This window comes from Tenebrio molitor, chromosome 1 (assembly GCF_963966145.1).
Source record: "Tenebrio molitor chromosome 1, icTenMoli1.1, whole genome shotgun sequence".
NCBI classification, from domain to species: Eukaryota; Metazoa; Arthropoda; class Insecta; order Coleoptera; family Tenebrionidae; genus Tenebrio; species Tenebrio molitor.
In genome coordinates, this window is record NC_091046.1 from 38,235,171 (window position 1) to 38,254,367 (window position 19,197).

Sequence of the window (19,197 nt, forward strand, 5' to 3'; positions counted from 1 at the left end):
CTGTATTTCCAGTTTCTTCCAAATTATATTGTTCGCAGGTAGCCAGAGCTGTACATAAATTAGAAATTTCTTCTTCTGCTTCAACAACAGACAAGACTCCTTGCTGGGAAGCTGTTGCTGTCTCTTGTATATCGGCACGTAAAGCTTTGATTTCACTAGATAGAGTTGTAAGTGGTTGAGCAACTATACTTGGTACGTCAACTTCAGGAGAAATTAAACTTTCAACTTCTGATAACTTAGCGCAAAGTTGTTTGATAGCCGTGGACGAACTTTCTAAACTTTTTGTCTCGGGTAGTGTTTGACACACGTGTTCTAATTCACATTTTAGAGCAACTAATGCCTTTCTAATTTTAGGTTTTTCTTGTTCTTGAATTTCAGGTTTATTTATAACACTTTTCACTTCTACAACGATTGCCGCAAGTTTTTCTAATGGTTCTTTCAAGGCTTCAACTTGTTGCAAAGTTTGTGAAGCGTCTTGAGTACTTTCAATTGTTGCTTGTTCCGAAGTAGATAATGCTTCTTTTAAGTTAATTAACTCTTGTTCTATTTCTACAACACTCAATATACCTTGTTGGGGAGTTAACGGCAAGTCTTTAGTATCACTTCGTAGTGTTTTGATTTCATCAACCATTTTTATGATGGGTTGAAGGACTTGAGTTGTCACAGAAGTTTCTTTGGCGGTTTCTTGCGTTAAAAGTATTTTTTCAATTTCACACAATTTAGCTGAAAACTGTTGAATTGTAGTAACAATTTCAAATGGTAAATCTTTCGATATCCCTTGAAGTAGTTTGTCAATCATCCCTTTCACAACTGAGATTGCCATGCAAAGTTTTGTCTTTTGACTTTCAAGCAACTCTGTTTTATTTATCTTACTTCTAATTGCAACGACAATAACTGCTAATTGATTTAGGGGTTCCTTTAAAGCTTTAATTTCTTGGAACGCTTTAAATATTTTATCTTTAATATCTTTTAAAGGTTGCTCATACAACAGAAAGACCTTTTGAAGATTAAGTAAATTTTCTTCTATTGCTACTATACTTAGTACACCGGTTTGAGGCAGCGATTTATCTTGAGCATCTAGCCTCAAAGCTCTTACTTCATCCGTTAGATCTGTGAAAGGTTGTAAAATATCTTTAACTACTTCTGGCTGCTCCTGAATTTCAGCAGGTACATCTTTTTCTCTTTCGATCAAACCTTCGATCTCTGATAATTTAGCTGAAAGATTTTTAATAGCAACAGATGTGGTTTCCAAATGTTTTGTTTCCGGAATAGTTTGAGATACCTTATCTAATTCACATTTTAGTGCTGCCAATGCTTTACAAACTTTCGGTTTTTGTTGCTCCGTGATCTCCGGTTTGTTAAGAGCGCTTCTTACTTCTACGACAACAGAGGAAAGAGCTTCCAACGGCTCTTTCAACATTTGCAATTCTTGAACAGCATCAAGGACGGACATTTCTTCAGAGCAAGTCTTTTCAGATTCCGCTAATGCAATTTGTAAATCGAGAAGATCTTTTTCAATTTCGACAACACTCAAAATGCCTCGTTGAGAATCTAACTTAATAGATGTAGTGTCTGCTTGTAAAGCTTTTATTTCTGAAGATAAGTTGAATATGGGCTGAAGAATTATCGAAATTACTTTGGGCTTCTCTGGTACTTCAATAAGATTTTCAATTTCCGACAGTTTGGCTGAAAGTTGTTTAATTGCAACTGACGAGGTTTCCAAACGTTTTGTTTCCGGAATAGTTTGAGATACCTTATCTAATTCACATTTTAGTGTTGCTATAGCTTTTCCCACCTTTGGTTTTTGTTCTTCAATTTCTGGTTTGTTAATCGTACATCTCATTTCTACAACAACAGCAGAAAGTTTTTCTAATGGTTCTTTTAAATTTTCCATTTGTTGTTTAATGTCGTCGCCTTGCTCAAGAGAGGTCGTTAAAGTTTCTTGTAAAGTTACTAGCTGGTGTTCCATTTCGACTACAGAAAGCACAGCTTGTTGTGGTACTAAAGCTGCTTTGCTACTTTCTGCCCGCAAGGTGTTTATTTCTTGTATTAAATTAGTGACAGGTTGAAGGATAACTTGTTTTGATTCAGGACCTTCTTGAACAGGTTTTTCTTCTGTCTTGATGATCTCTTCCACTACAGACAGTTTGGCTGAAAGTTGTTTAACTGCATTTACAGCAGTTTCTAACGGCGTTATTTCGGGAATGCTTTGAGCCACTTTATCCAATTCACATTTTAGAGCTGCCAATGCTTTACAAACTTTCGGTTTTTGTTGCTCCGTGATCTCCGGTTTGTTAAGAGCGCTTCTTACTTCTACGACAACAGAGGAAAGAGCTTCCAACGGCTCTTTCAACATTTGCAATTCTTGAACAGCATCAAGGACGGACATTTCTTCAGAGGAATTCTTTTCAGATTCCGCTAATGCATTTTGTAAATCGAGAAGATCTTTTTCAATTTCGACAACACTCAAAACGCCTCGTTGAGAATCTAACTTAATAGATGTAGTGTCTGCTTGTAAAGCTTTTATTTCTGAAGATAAGTTGAATATGGGCTGAAGAATTATCGAAATTACTTTGGGCTCCTCTGGTACTTGTTCTGATTCAATAAGATTTTCAATTTCCGACAGTTTGGCTGAAAGTTGTTTAATTGCAACTGACGAGGTCTCCAAACTTTTTGCGTCAGGAATTGCTTGAGATACTTTGTCTAATTCGCACTTCAGGGCTGTTAACGCTTGTTGTATTTTTGGTTTTTGTTGTTCTTGGATTTCTGGTTTATTAATTGCGCTTCTAAGTTCAACCACGGTTGTTGAGAGCAACTGCAAAGGTTCTTTTAAGATCTGAATTTGTTCAAATGCTTCTCTACTGACATCTTGAGCTTGATCAAAGGGTAACTGTTCAGAAGAAACTAAAGCTTCGTGTAAATTAATCAAATCTTGTTCTAATTCAGTAACTTTCATTACAGCCTGTTGGGGAATAATTTTTACGTCCTTTGATTCGGATTTTAACGTCTTTATTTCTTCCGCTAAAGTAGTCATCGGTTGTAAAACGGCATCTTTTAAAGTTGAAACTTCTTGAACTGATTTTTCTTCTTCAAATAATTTTTCTATTTCCGTTAATTTAGCAGAAAGTTGGTGGACAGCAACCGATGTAGTCTCAAGCACTTTTGCCTCGGAAACTTTTTGAGCTATCACACTTAGCTCACATTTTAAACTCTGCACAGCTTTTTGTAACTTTGGTCTCTTTTGATCCAGCACTTCTGGTTTGTTAACCGTACTTCTAACCTCTACAGCTAAAGTTGAAAGTTGTTTTAGTTGTTCTTTTAAACAACCAATTCCATCCACTACTTCTGCAGTTACTTTTTCACTTTCTTCAAGAACAGTTAATGCTTCTTGTAGATCAACTACATTTTGTTCTATTTCAACGAATTTAAGAACACTTTGTTGAGGAACAATTGTTGCATCTTTAACATCTGATTGTAAAGCATGTAACTCTTCTTTCAAATGAATTATAGGTTGAAGCACTACATCTGTCAACTTTTCTTCTTTTATTTCGGGTACTTCTTCACTTTCCATCACACTTGCTATTTGCGCTAATTTCATTGCAAGTTGTTTAACAGCAATGAATGAGATTTCTAAACACTTAGCTTCAGGAACTGTATGTGAAATCTGCTCTAATTCACATTTCAAAGCTGTTATTGCATGTTTAACTTTCACCTTTTCTTTTTCTTGGATTTCGGGTTTATCCATTGCACTTTTTATTTGAGTAACAATTGTTGTGAACTTTTCTAACGGTTCTTTCAAAGCTTGAATTTGTTGTAATTCTTCTGGTTTTATTTTTTCAATGTTTTCGAGCGATGTTTGTTCAGAAATAATTAAAGCTTCATGCAAATTTATCAAATCTTGTTCAATTTCTGTCATGCTTAACACACCCTGCTGAAGAACTGATTTTACATCTGTAACACTTGTTCGTAAAGTTTTTATTTCTTCCGCCAATTTTTCAATAGGCTGAAGAACTATTTTTGTAGCAGCTGCGAACTCTTTCTCCGTAGATTTTTCTGCTTCAAACAAATCTTTGACTTCTGATAATTTACCTGCGAGTTCCGTAACAGCCACTGATGTAGTTTTTAAAACACTTGCTTCTGACATTGTTTGAGAAATTTCATCGAGTTGACACTTTAACATTGTTAAAGCTTCACAAATATTCGGTGTTTGCTGTTTCTGCAAATCTGGTTTAGTAGCTACACTTCTGACTTCAACCACAACAACAGAGAGTTTTTCTAATGATTCTTTTAAACGTCCAATTTCTTCTAGATCTGTTGAAGTAAACGTGTCTGCTTTTTCGTAAGATTGTTCCTCTAAGACCACTAAAGAGTTTAATAAATTCAATAGATTTTTATCCACTTCTGCAAGACCCAGAACCGCTTGATGTGCTGGTATATTTTGAATATCTGCCCGTAATGTCTTTAGTTCTTCATTTAAATGAGTTAAAGGTGTCAAGACTTCTTGTATTACTTCTATTTCTTTTCTTTCCCCTTCCTTTTCTGTGGGAGGTGACGCAACACTCGCACTTACTTGAAGCTCTTCATTTCTTATTTTACTTTCAACTTCTTCTATTTTATTCGAAAGATTTTGAATCAATCCTCCTGATTTTTCAATAAATTTAACTTGTGATATTACTTTAGAAATATCTTCCAGTTTGCATTTTGAAGCTTTTAAATCTTCACAAATTTCTGATTTATTTATTTCCTGTACATTTCCTTTGCTAACTGCTGCTTTAACGGTACCTACCGTCAACAAGAGCTGTTGTAACGGTTCTTGGACGCTATTTATTTTGATTTTGATATCTTCAGGAATTTCTTCACAAAACTCACTGGAATGTTTATCATCTTCGTTTAAAGATTCCGATAACTCGATAATACTGTCTTTTAGATCTGCTACAATTAAAACACCTTGTTTTGGTTTAATATTTAAATTCTCGATTTCTGTATTCAACGAGCTAATTTCTTTTGCTAAATTAGAAACTGGAACCAAGACTGTATTTACAATTTCTGTATTTTCTTTCACCATTAATTTTTCTTCTTCTAAAAACGTCTGTTCTATTTCATCTAATTGGGCAATGAGTTGCTGCGTGGGTTGTAGCAAAACTTCCAATCCTGCTGTTTGTGGAATTGTTGGAATTAATTGGTTAAACTGGGATTTTAACACTGCCACCGCTTTACATAATACTTCTCTTTGTTCTGTCACTTGCGGTTTTGTAAGTGAATTTTTAACGTTCACAATGACAGCCGAAACCTTTCGCAATGGTTCTTGTATTAATTTTAACTTTTGTGTCACTTCGTTTGGAATGTTTTTACCTGTATTGGAACACTCCTTTTCGGTTTGTGCCAAAGTGTTCATAAACTGTGATAGTTTTCCTTCAGTTTCGATAATGCTGAGTACCGATTGTTTAGGTACAATCTTTAAGATTTGAATCTGAGTTTGCAGTTCTTTTATTTCATTGCAAAGATTTTCTACGGGTTTAACAATTAAATTGGTAATTGGAAGTTTTGCTAGTTCTAATTTTTTAAATTCATTCTCTATGTAGTCAATCTTCAGTACGATTAATTTCAAAGGTTCTACTATCAGCTGCAGAGAAGTTGCCTCAGATGACAACTTGATGAGGATTTCAACTTTATTTTTTAGCTTTGAAAGCGATTTCCTCAATTCGTCCTTGTAGTTGCCCAATTCTGGTTTGTTTAAAACTTGTTCGACCGAAGATACTTTTTTAGACAAATTTTTAAATTCTTCCATTGTATTATTTAATATTTCCAAATTTTCCATATTCAGATCTTTGACTTTATCCTTGTTAATTAAATTAGCCAAATTGTGCAGACTTTCTAATAAGAATAAGAAACCATCGTCAAGTTCCTCACAAGATATCAAATCTAAATTTCCTTGTGTATCTCTAATTGCACTTATACAATCTTTTAAAATGTTTCTCCCATCAGATAAAGCTTTTTCGAAATTCTGTATTACAGCTACATTTTCAGTTTTATTTTCATTTACAATTGGCTCGCTACTAGTCGATATTGATTCTTCTTCCTCTTCTTGCACTATTTCTTCAACCAACTGTACTGGTTCCACAGGTGCTTCTTTTATTTGTTCTGTTTGATCCACAGATTCCCACGCTTCTTCTATTTTAGCAGTTAGAGCTTCCAAAGGTTTATTGATAATTGTGATCGACAATGCTTCTGGCGCAAGTTTGATCAATTCTATATTCTCTTTGAAACACACCACGGCCTCTTTCAATTGTTGCTTTTCAACTTCTGTTACCTGAACGCTTTGAAGATTTTGCTGGACGGTTGACATTAAAACAGCTAACTTCTGCAGTGGTTCTTTTATTCTTTCAAACGTCTCTTGCCTAGCAACCAATTCTTCTGAAGATTCCGCTATCATTTCTTCTGATTTTTGCAGACCTTGTTTCAAATCTTCCAATGGTTGATCAATTTCAACTAGCGAAATTATCCCGCTCTTAGGTTCTGGACAAGATTCAATTTTAGATTTCAACAAACTGACGTCATGTTGAATTTGTGTTAGAGGTTCTTTGAATGGCGGTAGAGCTTGCAAACTCTTATCGCTTGATTGAGATTCTGCCCCAACTGCGATTGACAACATTTCCAAACTCTTGAGCAAATCCGTTACATTTTTCAAATTCAAATTGTCTTGGTCGGTTTCCAAGATACTTTTACATACGTGTTGCAGATTTGTTATACATTCAGTGACGGGCTCAGTCGCAGCAGATTGTGCAAGTACTGCAGTCTGTATCTCTTTTAAATCGGGTTTCAAATCTTCTAAAACAGCTTGATCAGATTCATACTCTTTGGATTTTATTTTATCAATAACAGATACCATCGGCGTTGCCAAAACCTTCAAGTCAGAATTGGAAAGTTTACTGTTTACATTTTCACACTGCGTCAGTAGTTTGTGCAATACGTTATTTAAAGCACTTCTATTTGATAATTCTGTCTGAATATTTATAGTGGCTTTGGCAACGTTCTCCAAAGGTTGTAGCAGTTTTTGCAAAATTGACTCTTGACCCTCGGGCACTTCAATTAAAACAGCTTTATTGCAAACACTAATTAAAGTATTTTGTAACGAGTCCAAAGTATTGGAAAATTCTTTTATATCTGTTTCTTCCAAGTTATCGAATCTTTGGGCAATTGTTGAAATGGCTTCCAAAGAAGCTTCAATCGTATTCAGTATAGGCAATTCTTCTTGTAAAAGTTTAGCTTCTACACATTTCGATATTTGCTGTTGAAGATCATAGATTGGATTTGTAAGCTTTCCCAAAAGCTTTAAATTTCCTTTTGGCAAATTTTTCACCATTGTGGTGAATTTTAATAAGTTGACGATTGAAATGTTGATTTTGTGGAGAGGAGTTACGTCTTTGATGGTTTTAGGTTTCTCAAATATTGTTTGGGTAATACCCACAGCTTTTTCAAGCCTTTCTAATGGTTGGATAATACTTTGGAGGAATGTTTGGTCACTCGTGGGTACATTCATTTCTACAGCTTCTTGTTGCGGCACTATCATGACAGTTATATTCTCGTGCAAAACTGGTAAAATCTGGGTTATATCGCTTTCAACATCAGCTACTTGTTCTAAAGACGCATTCAAAGCAGTGAGCTTTGTTAGCTCGTTGTTTGTCAATGTCGTACTTTCAACAGTATTCATGGCTTCTATCACAGCTTTGAGTGGACTTTCGAGTTCTTTCAACACTGCCAAACTGCTGTTTGTTGGTTTATCTTCCACTAGTTTTCCAACACAAATTTCAAACTTTTCCAGCGATTTGCCAAGTTTTGAAACAACTTGATGTTTTTGCATTACATCTTCCTGTTGCTTAATAATCGCCTTCTCGAGAGCCTTTTTAACACTGTTTTGAACGTCTTGCAGTGGTTCGATCAAATCTTTGATCTGTGATTCCAAGTTAATACTAGCAAGCAATACTTTCAGTTTTTCAGCCTCCCGTTCTAAAATTTCAACTTTGTTTATTTCGGTTCCTTCTAAACTATCGATAGTTTTGCATAAATCCTGCACAGCCTCAGAAGTTATTGTGATGTGATTTAAATCATCTTGAGTTAATTTAGCTTTTCTTTCTTCTAAAATACTTCCAGAAACAAACTGTAATGTGGTGAGGGGTCTTTGTAATTCTGTTATCAATATTTTGCTAACTTTATCTTCTGGTTTTGGTTCCGCTGTGGCTACGGCTTCTTGCAACGATTGCAAATTGTCTTCCAATATTGTCAGAGGAACACACGAGATCGGTTCTTCCGTTTTCTCTTCTAAAAATTTTTCGACCTGATCTACTAAAAACTCCAGAGGTTCGGGACATTCCAAAAGAGAAGAATTTTTAGGAGCTTTGTTTAAACTACCTTTGAAACTGTTTAAATTGGCTTTCACTTCTTCCACGTTAATTTTATTGGAATTCAAACTATTTTCAAGTTCCTTCAATAAATTGTGAATCAACATTACGGCGTCTTCCTCTGCTTCATTTTCAACTTTGATAACTTGCAACAGTTCCACTAATTTATTAGTTGTTACTCCAATTTTCTTTAACATGTCTTGTTTGTCTTTTGACAGCTGACTTTTATCCATACTTTTAACTTTTTCCTCAATTCCTTTAATCAAGTGTATTGTTTTTACTTTAGTTTCGAGCTTTGCGGGAATTTTCTCCATTAGGTTTATTACGTTTTTAGCAGTATCCTCTAAACATTCCATTGTTTCTTTAATTTTAGATTCTTTAGGAATAACCACAACCGCCAAACGTAAACCTTCTATTGCAGCTTTGACACTTTCAACTGTGGCTTTTTGTTCTTTTTCAGTGGTCATGAAATTATTTAGCTCACTTAAAGTTTTATTTGCTGCGTCAACTACAATTTTTTCTTCAGTTCCAAAATTCACTGAAACATGTTTCAGATTGGTGTCAATCATACTTTCAATAGCTTCAACAGATTTCTGCAGTTCCGTAACAGCTGCTTTCTTTTCAGCTGCAACGGTCTGCTCTTCAATTTTGACGATACTACCTTTAAGAATTTCCAAGGACTCTACTATTGGTTTTGTAATTTTTGCTGATTCTGCCGTCTTCCTAAGATCGACAATTTCGCCGATTTGATGAACAGCAGTTTCCATTACTTTGCATATTTCTAAACATTTCTTATTTTCAGCTGGGATCGTTGCTTTTAAACTCTCAACCTTGTTTACTAAATTATCAAAGGCAACTTCCTCATATTTTGGTTCTATCACTTGAGTCAATATATAGTCGTTTAATTCCACCATTAATTCCTTTTCAGCATTTATCACCTGAGCTTCAGCAGGTGTAAGAATCGTTGCTTCCAAAATCGATGGTTCTAGATTCTGTACTTCAACTATCACAGCTTTAATCTTGTCTTTGGCCTCAGGTAGATCAATATTTTGTAGAGTTTCAAGATGACTGTGCATTTCTTTGATCGGTGCGACAAGTTCTTGCAAAGGCTTCACTGATTGTTCAACGCGTTGGACTTTCTGCTTTTCAATTTCTGCTTGTATTTCTTTCCCAGTGGCCAACACAGTCTGTGACAAAATTTTTAAGTGCGGTGAATCAACAGAAGATTCCAAACTCGCTAAATCAACTTCTTTTTGTTTTAAGGTTGCAAGATCTTTTCCTTCAGTCATTTCGTCAATATTCTTTAATTGTCCAACGTAGAGTTTAATGTTCTCAGCATACTTAACTTCATTTTCGGTCATATCGCTTTGACAAACTTGGCTGAAGCGTGTTAGGTTTTCTTCTATCCCTTCCAAACCCTGTTTCAGATCAGCTTGTTGCGGTGTTTGACACAAGCTTTCTTTTATTTGTTTTAGTGGTGTTAGCAATGTCTTATTTATTATTTCAGTCTTAACTTCTTTTGTAAATGCTGTTTGTAACTGTTGAGCAACATCAGGCATGTTTTCAGTTAAACTATTTAACAAATGTGTGATCCTTCTAATTGGTGAATTTTCCTCAACCGATTTTACAGCCTGGTTAAGAATATTAAGCAAAATGAGAATATCTTCTTTCCTTGGCAGTTCTTTAGACAGAGTTTCTTCTGTGATCGTCAATTTAGAAGACACGAAGTTGTCGAGGTCGCTTAATATTTTTGCAATATTTTCAAGAAACTTTAAATCATTCTCTGTCAATTCCAACTCGCTTAAGTCATTTACAGCTGTCTGCAACGGATACAATGACTTTTGCAAATTTAAGATTTTTTCCTTATCTATATCAGAATATTTAATAGCAGCAATATGTTTAGCAAAACCTTGAACGGAGTCAGACACCATTTGGATATGTTGTAATTCTATTTCTTTCTTTATGTCTGCATCTTTTTTAATTGTGCGCAAATTATTTGCCGTTTTAAAATACAATACACGTATATTTTTCATAAATTCTTTATTGCTTTTGTTCTTTTTTAAAGCTTCATTTGCTTGAAGCACACTTTCCAAAAGGCTTTCTGTAGTAACATTCTCTATATTGTTTAAATAGTTAAAAATAAGTGTCACTACTCTAGACGCCTCTGTAATTGCTTGTTGTTCATGCTCATCAACAGATACATTTTGCACATTATCCCTCAATACTGGTAATGTGTGATGAAGTTCATCACTCAACAGCTTTCTACCTTTTAGAATTTTTTTACCATCTGCATCCATTAAATTCTTTATCGCTTCACTAAACTGTTTTGTAACAACTTCTTCAGGCTTCTCTTTTTTACTAGCGGCTGATTTTTCTGGCACACTAGGCGTAACGCTTATTAAAGCGGCTTCAAAGGCTTCCACAAAGAACCTAAGCGATTTTAGAATATATTTCAAACCACTGTTCTTACTCAAAACTAATATTGTGCCTGACAGTTTAGCCAAAGAAACATTCAGTTCTTCTAGTGCTATTGGTTGTTTGTCTACGCCACCAACACTATTTTTGATGTTAATCAAAACTTCTTCCAATGAGTTGAGAGGTTCTAAATCGTTAGGAGTAATATCTCCTCGGCTCTGCTCAATAGTTAACACTTCTAAAGCATCTCCTATAGTTTCTTCTAGAGGTGCAATATGTTTCTGGAATTCTCCGTGCTTTACATCCAGAATGATATCATTAATAGCCAGCAAAGGTAATCTAAGTTGGCCAAACACCCTTTTCTTTTCTTCTTCAAACTGCTGAATATTTGAAACACTGTCGCCCAGTTTTCGCAAGGGTTCGGATAATTTTTTAATTTCGGTCAGGTCTTCAGAAGTCACTGCTGATTCACCACTTTCCACAAATAACGGCCGATTTGTGAGTTTTTCGACACATTCTACTACTTCTGAAGCTGTCTGGTACAACTCAGGTTCTACATTTTCAACACCCTCAACTATTGTTCCTTGATAGAGTACAGCAAGTGATTTTTCTAACTCGCGGACATTTTCTATAACAGCTCTTCCAACGGCTGCAGAGAAAACAAATTCAGACCCAGGTGTATCCTGCATTATTGGTAAAGTGAGAATGTTGGCTATGCACCGCTTCAAGTCATCCAAATTATATTTCGGAGATTGTTGTAGCTGATCTAAGAAAACTACCTCGTCTAAAATCTGTTGGTGCATTACTGCGACATTATACTGAATGTGCTCCAGGATTAATCTAATTCTGTCATCTTCGCGAGAAATTCCAGGTTGTGCGTTCAAGATATCTTGAGCTTCTATAAGCGCATCTTCGATCTGTTCAAGCGGTGCCACGTAATTCTGCAACGCCATTCGCTCGTCTAGAGACAATTCTTCCTTCTTCTTTTCAAAAATTGATTCACCTGTCACTTCCAAAAGATTCCGTAAACAGTTCATAAGCGGAACAGCTAAATCACTTGAAATGTTTTTAGCTTCGTTTTGTAAACAAGATATGGCTTGGCGCGTGTCGTCTAGTAGAGCTGCAGGTATCACGGTTTCGGACGATTCTTCAAGAATAACCACTACACTGCCTTCCTTGGAATCTTCTGATAAAGATTCAGGAACCGTACCGTGCTCCGTTAAACCGCAAATATTTTCCCGAACCTCGCACGTTCGTCCTCGTAATATCGAAAAAGGAATGCATAAATCTATAGTTTCTAGTCTTTCTTCGTCGACGATTATGCTTTCTTCGAGGATGTTTAGTGAAGCAATTAGGTCGTCGAGAATCTCCCTGCTAGTAGCAGGAGTTATTTCTGTTATTTGACTGTTTAGTACCTCAATTGGTTGTGCTATGCTTTCAATCGCATTAAGGGTTGGCTCTATTTTGATTTGAGAAACTTTTATTATGGTAGTAGCCAAATCTTTCTGTAACGTCGATACTTGCCTCAAAGCTTCTAAAATGACAGTATCGCCAACCAATTTTTGAGCTGATTCTATATTAAACAAAAGATCTTCGATCGATTGGGTAATATTGCTTAGAACAATCTGGCTCACTTGATCGAACACGTCTTTAACTATGTCTTGCGAGGTTACTTCTACCGTGCTTTGAGAGAACACTGTCCCAGGCTTAATTTTTCCTCTAATCACGTCAATAGATTTTATGATTTTATCAATGGAGTCAGAAATGGAAAGTCGTTTTTCGTCTATTTCTGCAAACCTAAAATCAGGTGGTTCTCGTTTTCTTATTTCATCCAAAGTGTTGACTAGTTCTCCTACAGGATGTGACAACCTATCAATCAGTGCCAGTCGTATTTCCTGTTCTAATGATTTTTCGGCAGCGTGCCTGATAGACAACTTACTAATATGAGAAACTTCCTTAACCAAATTTTTGGTCGGTTCGGAGATAACTTCTAAAATCTTTTTGGGCACCCCCTTAAATCGCGGATCAGATTCTTCGTAAAATTTGACATTGCTGAATGCGACCTGGAGTGTTTGAGCGACGTTTGCAATATTAGATAACAAATCTAGATCTTTTTTTAGCGTTTCAGTACTGCTCTCTCCTTTTGAAAGTTCTTGTTCTTGAGATTTCTGCGAACTTTCGGCGTGTTTGTTTTGTAACATATCGTCAGCATTCTGTAATCCCGTCTCGATTTCTCTGATGGTGATGCAAACTTCTTGAATTATTTTTGACGGCGTCATCCTTCCAGATATTTTTGTAGAATCTAGTTCTTTCTCTAACAAGGTGATCGCTTCAATTAACTCCAAACTCTTTTGCAACTGCAAACCCGTGGTATCCAATATATTTGCGCAAGTTTTTTGAATTAAAGTGTGTTCTTTTCCTTGCATTTCGATACATTTTTCCACAACCGCTAAACTTTTTTGCAGTTCGAAGATCGGCGGTGCGATTAGTTCAACAGCAGAGATTTCTGCTTTGCGTTCTTCTTGTACTATCGTTTGCAATACCGTCTGAATGTCTCTGTAAGGCTGCAAAATACTGTTCAAAGTCTCCAAGCTCTGCTTGGCCGTAGCTGATGTTGATTTCAAAGTCGTTTGCACAAATAATTCCTCCTCTACTGAAAGCAACCCTTGCTGAATCTCTGATATACTCAGTTTCAGTTCGTCGATTATCTGTAACTCCTCTTTCTTGAGTTCTAGTTGTTTTGCCGCGTTCACTTCAGGGTCAATAACGAGCCCGTCACCTTCTTCACCTTGTATGTCACGTTGATAGTCATCAGGCATATCCAAACTTTTGGTTTTCTTCGGACTTCTCTTCATTAAACCGTCTTTAGATACTTCATCGGAACTCTGAGACGACCGTCGTCTAGAAGTTCTGTTTAATTCTTGACTCTCGCTTCTGTTGACTCTCAAATCTGAACCTATTTCGTGTGTTGTGCGAGGAGTCAAAGGTCTTCTAGATTCAATATCGTCTCCAGGTAAACTAGTAGTTTCTGTTATCGCAGCCACTTGGAAGGCTCGATCTTGATCTTGTATTTTTTCTGAACTAATGGCACTCTCGTACTCACCGTATGATTCGGTGTCTAGGTCTGCTACCACCGCCAAACTTTCTTCACCAGCGTCGGATTGAAGCGACAGATTTTTCGTCAGACTGTAGTAGGAGTTGCTCTTCTGCGAGTCGGATTTTCGTGGAGGCCTCTTCGGAGCTTCGCCGCTAGAGCTGGTCACGTCGATTTTGAGCTTCTCAGACGTAACAGAAGACACCAGTTGGCCAGTTTCATCTGTGATTGAATAAATTTCTTCGACGTCAGCTTCTGTTCTGAGATCCTGTTCTTCAGGGGTGAAGAAGTTTTCAGATACATCCACCACAACTGCTTCCATCAGTAAGTTCCCAGATGTGGATGTTTCTTTGACAAATCTCAGAGGAGGAAGCTCCACAACATTATGTTCTAAATAGACAACGAATTACGTTTTTTTTTTCAAACCAAGAAGAAATGATATTACCAGAAACGTGTTCTGACAACTGATCCGCATACATCTCTACAATCTGAATAGCTTCTTCTTCTGTCAAATCCGGTGTTTCGTACAAAGACACAGACACTTCTTTACCATCAAACGAGAAGGAAACTTCTCCGCGATCATCGATGGTAAGAGATTGATCACCAGCTGTGTCATAAATTTGAGATGTCCTTTCTTCGTGAATTGTCGACAAAGAAGGTTGTCTTGCTAATTCAATTCTTTGTTGGGCTCGTGTCTTTTGGTCTTCAAAACCAAGCAAAGATGCTGAACTTGCTACTATGCCCATACAGTTACGTGCCTCACAGGTGTAAGTACCAAGGCAACAAGTCCCATCCTAATAAATAATACATTTTCAGTTTAGAATGTTTAATGTAGCTTACTCACCTCTCCGGAAGTTATTCTGTGTATGTCACCAGGTTTCAACTCGACACCATCTTTGTACCATTTGAGTACTGGTGGAGGAACTCCTATTACTTTACATTCTAAATTGACTGCACCCTCTTCAGATAAAACTGCCCTTAAGCACTCCAAAAATTTCGGTTTTTTGAAATGTTTAGGTATGATGAGTTTGAGGAAACAGGAAGTGACCGAATGTCCAAACTCGTTGGTGGCCACACATTTCCATTCAGCTTGGTCCATAAATTCTACCCTCACAATATCCAAATGTCCAACTCCTAGATTTTCTTTGATTGGGAAATAACGTTCAGGTTCGTTTTCTACAGGTTGGTCATCTCTGTACCACGACAAAGTCGGCAAGGGTGTAGTTACACTAACTGAAATAATCTTTTCACCTAAATTATCAAACATTTTTGTCGATTACCTTGAACTGTAAATCTAAACAATTCGTTGATTTTCGCCTCGGCACTCTTCAATCCGTGAATGAATTTCGGTGCCTGACTTCGTAACACTAACTGGTTTCGTTCTTCGTCATTCAGTTGACTTTGGATGTCTTCAACTGTCAACTCGGCTGAACTCCTCGCTTCTCCCATGCAATTTCTAGCGATGCAACAGTATGACCCCAAAGAGTTGGTCCCTGTCAGCTGATAAACATCTCCAGGTTTGAGTTCTTGTCCATCTTTGAACCATCGCAGTAGGGGCGTGGGAGACCCCACGACCTTACATTCGAAAGACACTAATCCTTCTTCAGTCAATACGGCCTTAAGTGTATCCATAAATCGAGGTTTTCGAAAATGTTTCGGTACTTCAACAAACGTCAATCTTAGATGTGGACATTAATAGGAAGAGTGGAAGCTTACTTGACATGTTAACGTCACAAGTGGAAATAGAAACAGCACCATCTTGACTGGTGGCAACGCATTTCCACTCGCCTTGATCTGCTGCTTCTGTCGGTTTTACTTCGAGCATGTACCCTCCTAATCCATCTGCCATCTGTCGATACCTGCTACCTGGGGTTTCGTCGTCGATGCGACCTTCGGAGTTGTACCACGCCACAGATTTGGGCCAGGGAGGTACAGACACTGAAACTTCCTTTGTAAAGCTATTCCAACACTTTTTCTACTTACCTTGGCAGGACAGCAACAAAGGATCACCAACTTTTATTGATTCGTTTTGCAAATCTCGAGTAAATATCGGTGGAGGACCAGATGGTAATGGACTGTAATTAAAGACAACATTCTTTAGCACTGCAAAGAGTCTCACTCTATGTGTCTTGATGTACCTGTCGGCTGGTTTAAGGGACCCCTCTCGACTTCCCTTGCCCACGACATGTACTTTAGAGCTGGAGGTAGCTTTGCCCATGCAGTTGACCGCTTCGCAGAGATATGTCCCCAAAGAAGTGGGATCGTCTGGATTTGCGGTAAGAGCAAACACATCTCCTGCCTTAATTTCCTTTCCATCCTTGAACCAGCGAAGTAAGGGAGTCGGGACTCCTACCACCTTACACTCCAACGATACGGTCCCTTGTTCCGTTAGAAGAGCGCGGAGTTCTTCCAGAAACTCAGGAGATTTGTAAGTTTTCGGTACTGTTTGCAAAACTCGAGATAAGTTATGTTTTAAGTCAGGTTGGTTTAAACTTGCCGAGTACGTTGAGATGGCAGGTGCTAGACGCTTGACCACACTCGTTTCGAGCAGTGCAGGTCCATCTTCCGGCATCGTCTGCGGTCACCGGAGCGACGTCGATGCAATGGAAGCCACCTTCGTTGACAAATCTTAATCGTTCTCCTTCCTCCACTTTTTCTTCGTTGTGGAGCCATTCGATCTGAGAATTGGTCGGATTTGAACGCTTTCATTTTTACAGGAAGTTCAATGAAGTTTTGCGAGACCGTCTCCGATCTAATTTAAAACTAACTGCGTCACCATCAAAAATAATAGTAGCCAGAGTTCCACTGACACCGAAAAATTTATATAACAGTAAAGTGAAATTTTTGCTTACGCCATGGAATGTTGAAAGTGACGTATGAGGTCACATTTATAAAGCACGGCTTTGGATAAACATGCACTAATGCATCTGTTAATGCACGCTTTCCGATAAATATTTAAAAATATTAATTACCTAACTTTACCCACGCTTTGTACTACCAAATACCCCCAAGTTGTTGAAACGGTGCCAATATTTTGTCGAAATTATTTTCGAAACATGTTTATGATCGTTTCATTGAAAATACTTCGTCAATTTCACCAGAACGAGTAAAAGCTTACCGTCAATTCGGAACAGCTTCTTATTTCAACAAGAAATCTTGTTCTTGTGCCAACTTTAACGGAGAGGTCGTTGAGTCGTCGGAGGAACGCCGGAGGCTCATCATTCTCGTCGGAATTTTTGCCACTGTTCACTCTCAGTTCCAGGTCTCTGGAAGTGGTCCCGAAGGGCGACTTGGCCGTCACCGTGTACATGCCAGCGTCGGCCTTTTGGACGTCGTCTAGAGTGAGCTGGACGACATTCGCTGTGATTTTGAGCCTGCGGCGTGGTTCAGGGACTATAGGAGCTCCATCTTTAGACCTAAAATAAGCTCAATTTCACTTATTTCCCCTAAATCTATTCCAACTAACAAACTATAACAAAATAACGACAAAGCTAATTTTTTCTCTTTCTTATGACATGAGATCATAAGCTATTATTGTGAGCATTCTTCCGGTGTCCCTTTTTAGATGCTCTTGGCGAAACTCAAACCTATTAATATTCCTCATTTATTAGTGAAATGTGTTTTTAAATAAACCGACGGAAAATACATATACAAAAAAAAATTGTTTATCTAAACACACTGTTGCCACGTATACAAAAAATGTTCTTGTTTTCGAGTCTTATTTAAAATGCGATTGGTATGACATCAAAAAAGTTAATATTTTAAAAATAAAAATCGAGAGAAGAGCGCTTCATTTTAACCCAACACTTCCCCATACCATAAATAGTACGTTAAGTGCAATACATACGGTTCATTGAACACCCACGTTAACAGGCATGCATTCTATATTTGATCTGATTTCCGTATACATATTTTATTATGCCGAAGAGAAATGGAATTTATAATGAAACAACACAGGATAGAACGATAAAAATGGGAATATTCAAAGTTCCAAGCTTTTTGTTAATGTAATGCATTTATTTTATTTTAATTTACACGTTTCATTTGGTGCTCTAATAGTTATTTATGCAACCTATGCATATAACACTCATTTTATTTACAAGTGGGACATTTACACATACGAGCGCAGCAAATGTTGTAATCCTCGGGTAAAAATATGCTTTATATACAAGTAGCATGCATAATTTTTTCCATAAGTGTCTTTGTAATACATCAACTATTACAAAAAACATAATTGCAGGTAATAACTAAAAGTAAAAAATTGTACCCATGTTAAAGTGAAGTGTACATATTTATTTTTTCAATTATTTCTATAAAATGAGGGAATACGGAGGTGAAAGTGGTAATGAAACACTTCCAAATATTCCAATAGAAGTTTATTTAGTTTTTTTTTTTCTGTAGCACGTAAGTGTACTAAACTGTAAAGTATTTCATTTTACTATGAAAAAAACGCCGACTTTAGATGCATAATATGGATTTACAAAAACACTCTTTTTAATGGTTGTGCAAAATCAATACATAATACCCGAGATTCGTCGTAATGACATACTTTATCGCACGAGTGTGATCAAGGGAGACTTTATCCTACAGATGTGGTAAAGTTCAAGGTAATTCTTGTATTGTTTTTTGCCCAGTGAACACAAAGCTTTCATCGTTGAGTTGCATTTTCGAAATGAACGAAAGATAGACGACTTGTGGGAATACTCCGTTCAAGAGGCATGGAACGAATATCGCGAGCAATTTCCCAAAATATCGTCGATTATGGTCTTTTCTGCAATACATTAAAACGTTGTGTTACCCAGTTTTGGGAAACATCTACTTTACAAAGAAAACCAGGAAGCGGTAGACATCAGAAAACATCGAGATTGTTCAACACGTAATGGAGGAAACCCCTAACATCCATTCGGCATTTGGTGCAGCAAGTATAATTATCATATGGCACATGTCAAGCAATACAGAAAAAAGATTTAGCATTATATCCGTATCGATTAACATGTGTGCAAGAACTGCATCCAGATGATTTTCCTCTGGTTTATTGGAGAAAACATTCTTTACAGACGAAGCATGGTTTCATGTACGATAGGTTAATTCACAAAACATGAGAATTTGGTGTACTGCAGAGGGGCCTCCACAAAAATTTGGTGTTTAGGGAACAATTTGCCAACGACGGATAATAGGACCATTGTTTTTTTAAGGTAAACTATTATGCACTTAGTTATTAACTTTCTAATCTTTTTAAGCTTCAGGTAACCTAACTGCAGCTACTACCACAATAGTAATGTTGCGAGA

At 37.0% G+C, this 19,197-nt stretch overlaps 1 protein-coding gene across 1 annotated transcript in view; it reads right to left on the reverse strand.

Annotated features, from left to right (window-relative positions):
• Positions 1–19,197, reverse strand: part of LOC138128798 (titin-like) — an 85,827-nt gene that overhangs the window by 48,868 nt on the left and 17,762 nt on the right. Inside the window, exons 3-11 of the mRNA XM_069045035.1 lie at positions 17,027–17,324; positions 16,406–16,586; positions 16,047–16,350; positions 15,892–15,983; positions 15,625–15,846; positions 15,189–15,569; positions 14,753–15,141; positions 14,354–14,702; positions 5–14,298 (exon numbers count right to left, since the gene is read on the reverse strand). Coding sequence (XP_068901136.1) covers positions 5–14,298; positions 14,354–14,702; positions 14,753–15,141; positions 15,189–15,569; positions 15,625–15,846; positions 15,892–15,983; positions 16,047–16,350; positions 16,406–16,586; positions 17,027–17,324 — 16,510 coding nt within the window. The remainder of the gene's footprint in view (positions 1–4; positions 14,299–14,353; positions 14,703–14,752; positions 15,142–15,188; positions 15,570–15,624; positions 15,847–15,891; positions 15,984–16,046; positions 16,351–16,405; positions 16,587–17,026; positions 17,325–19,197) is intronic.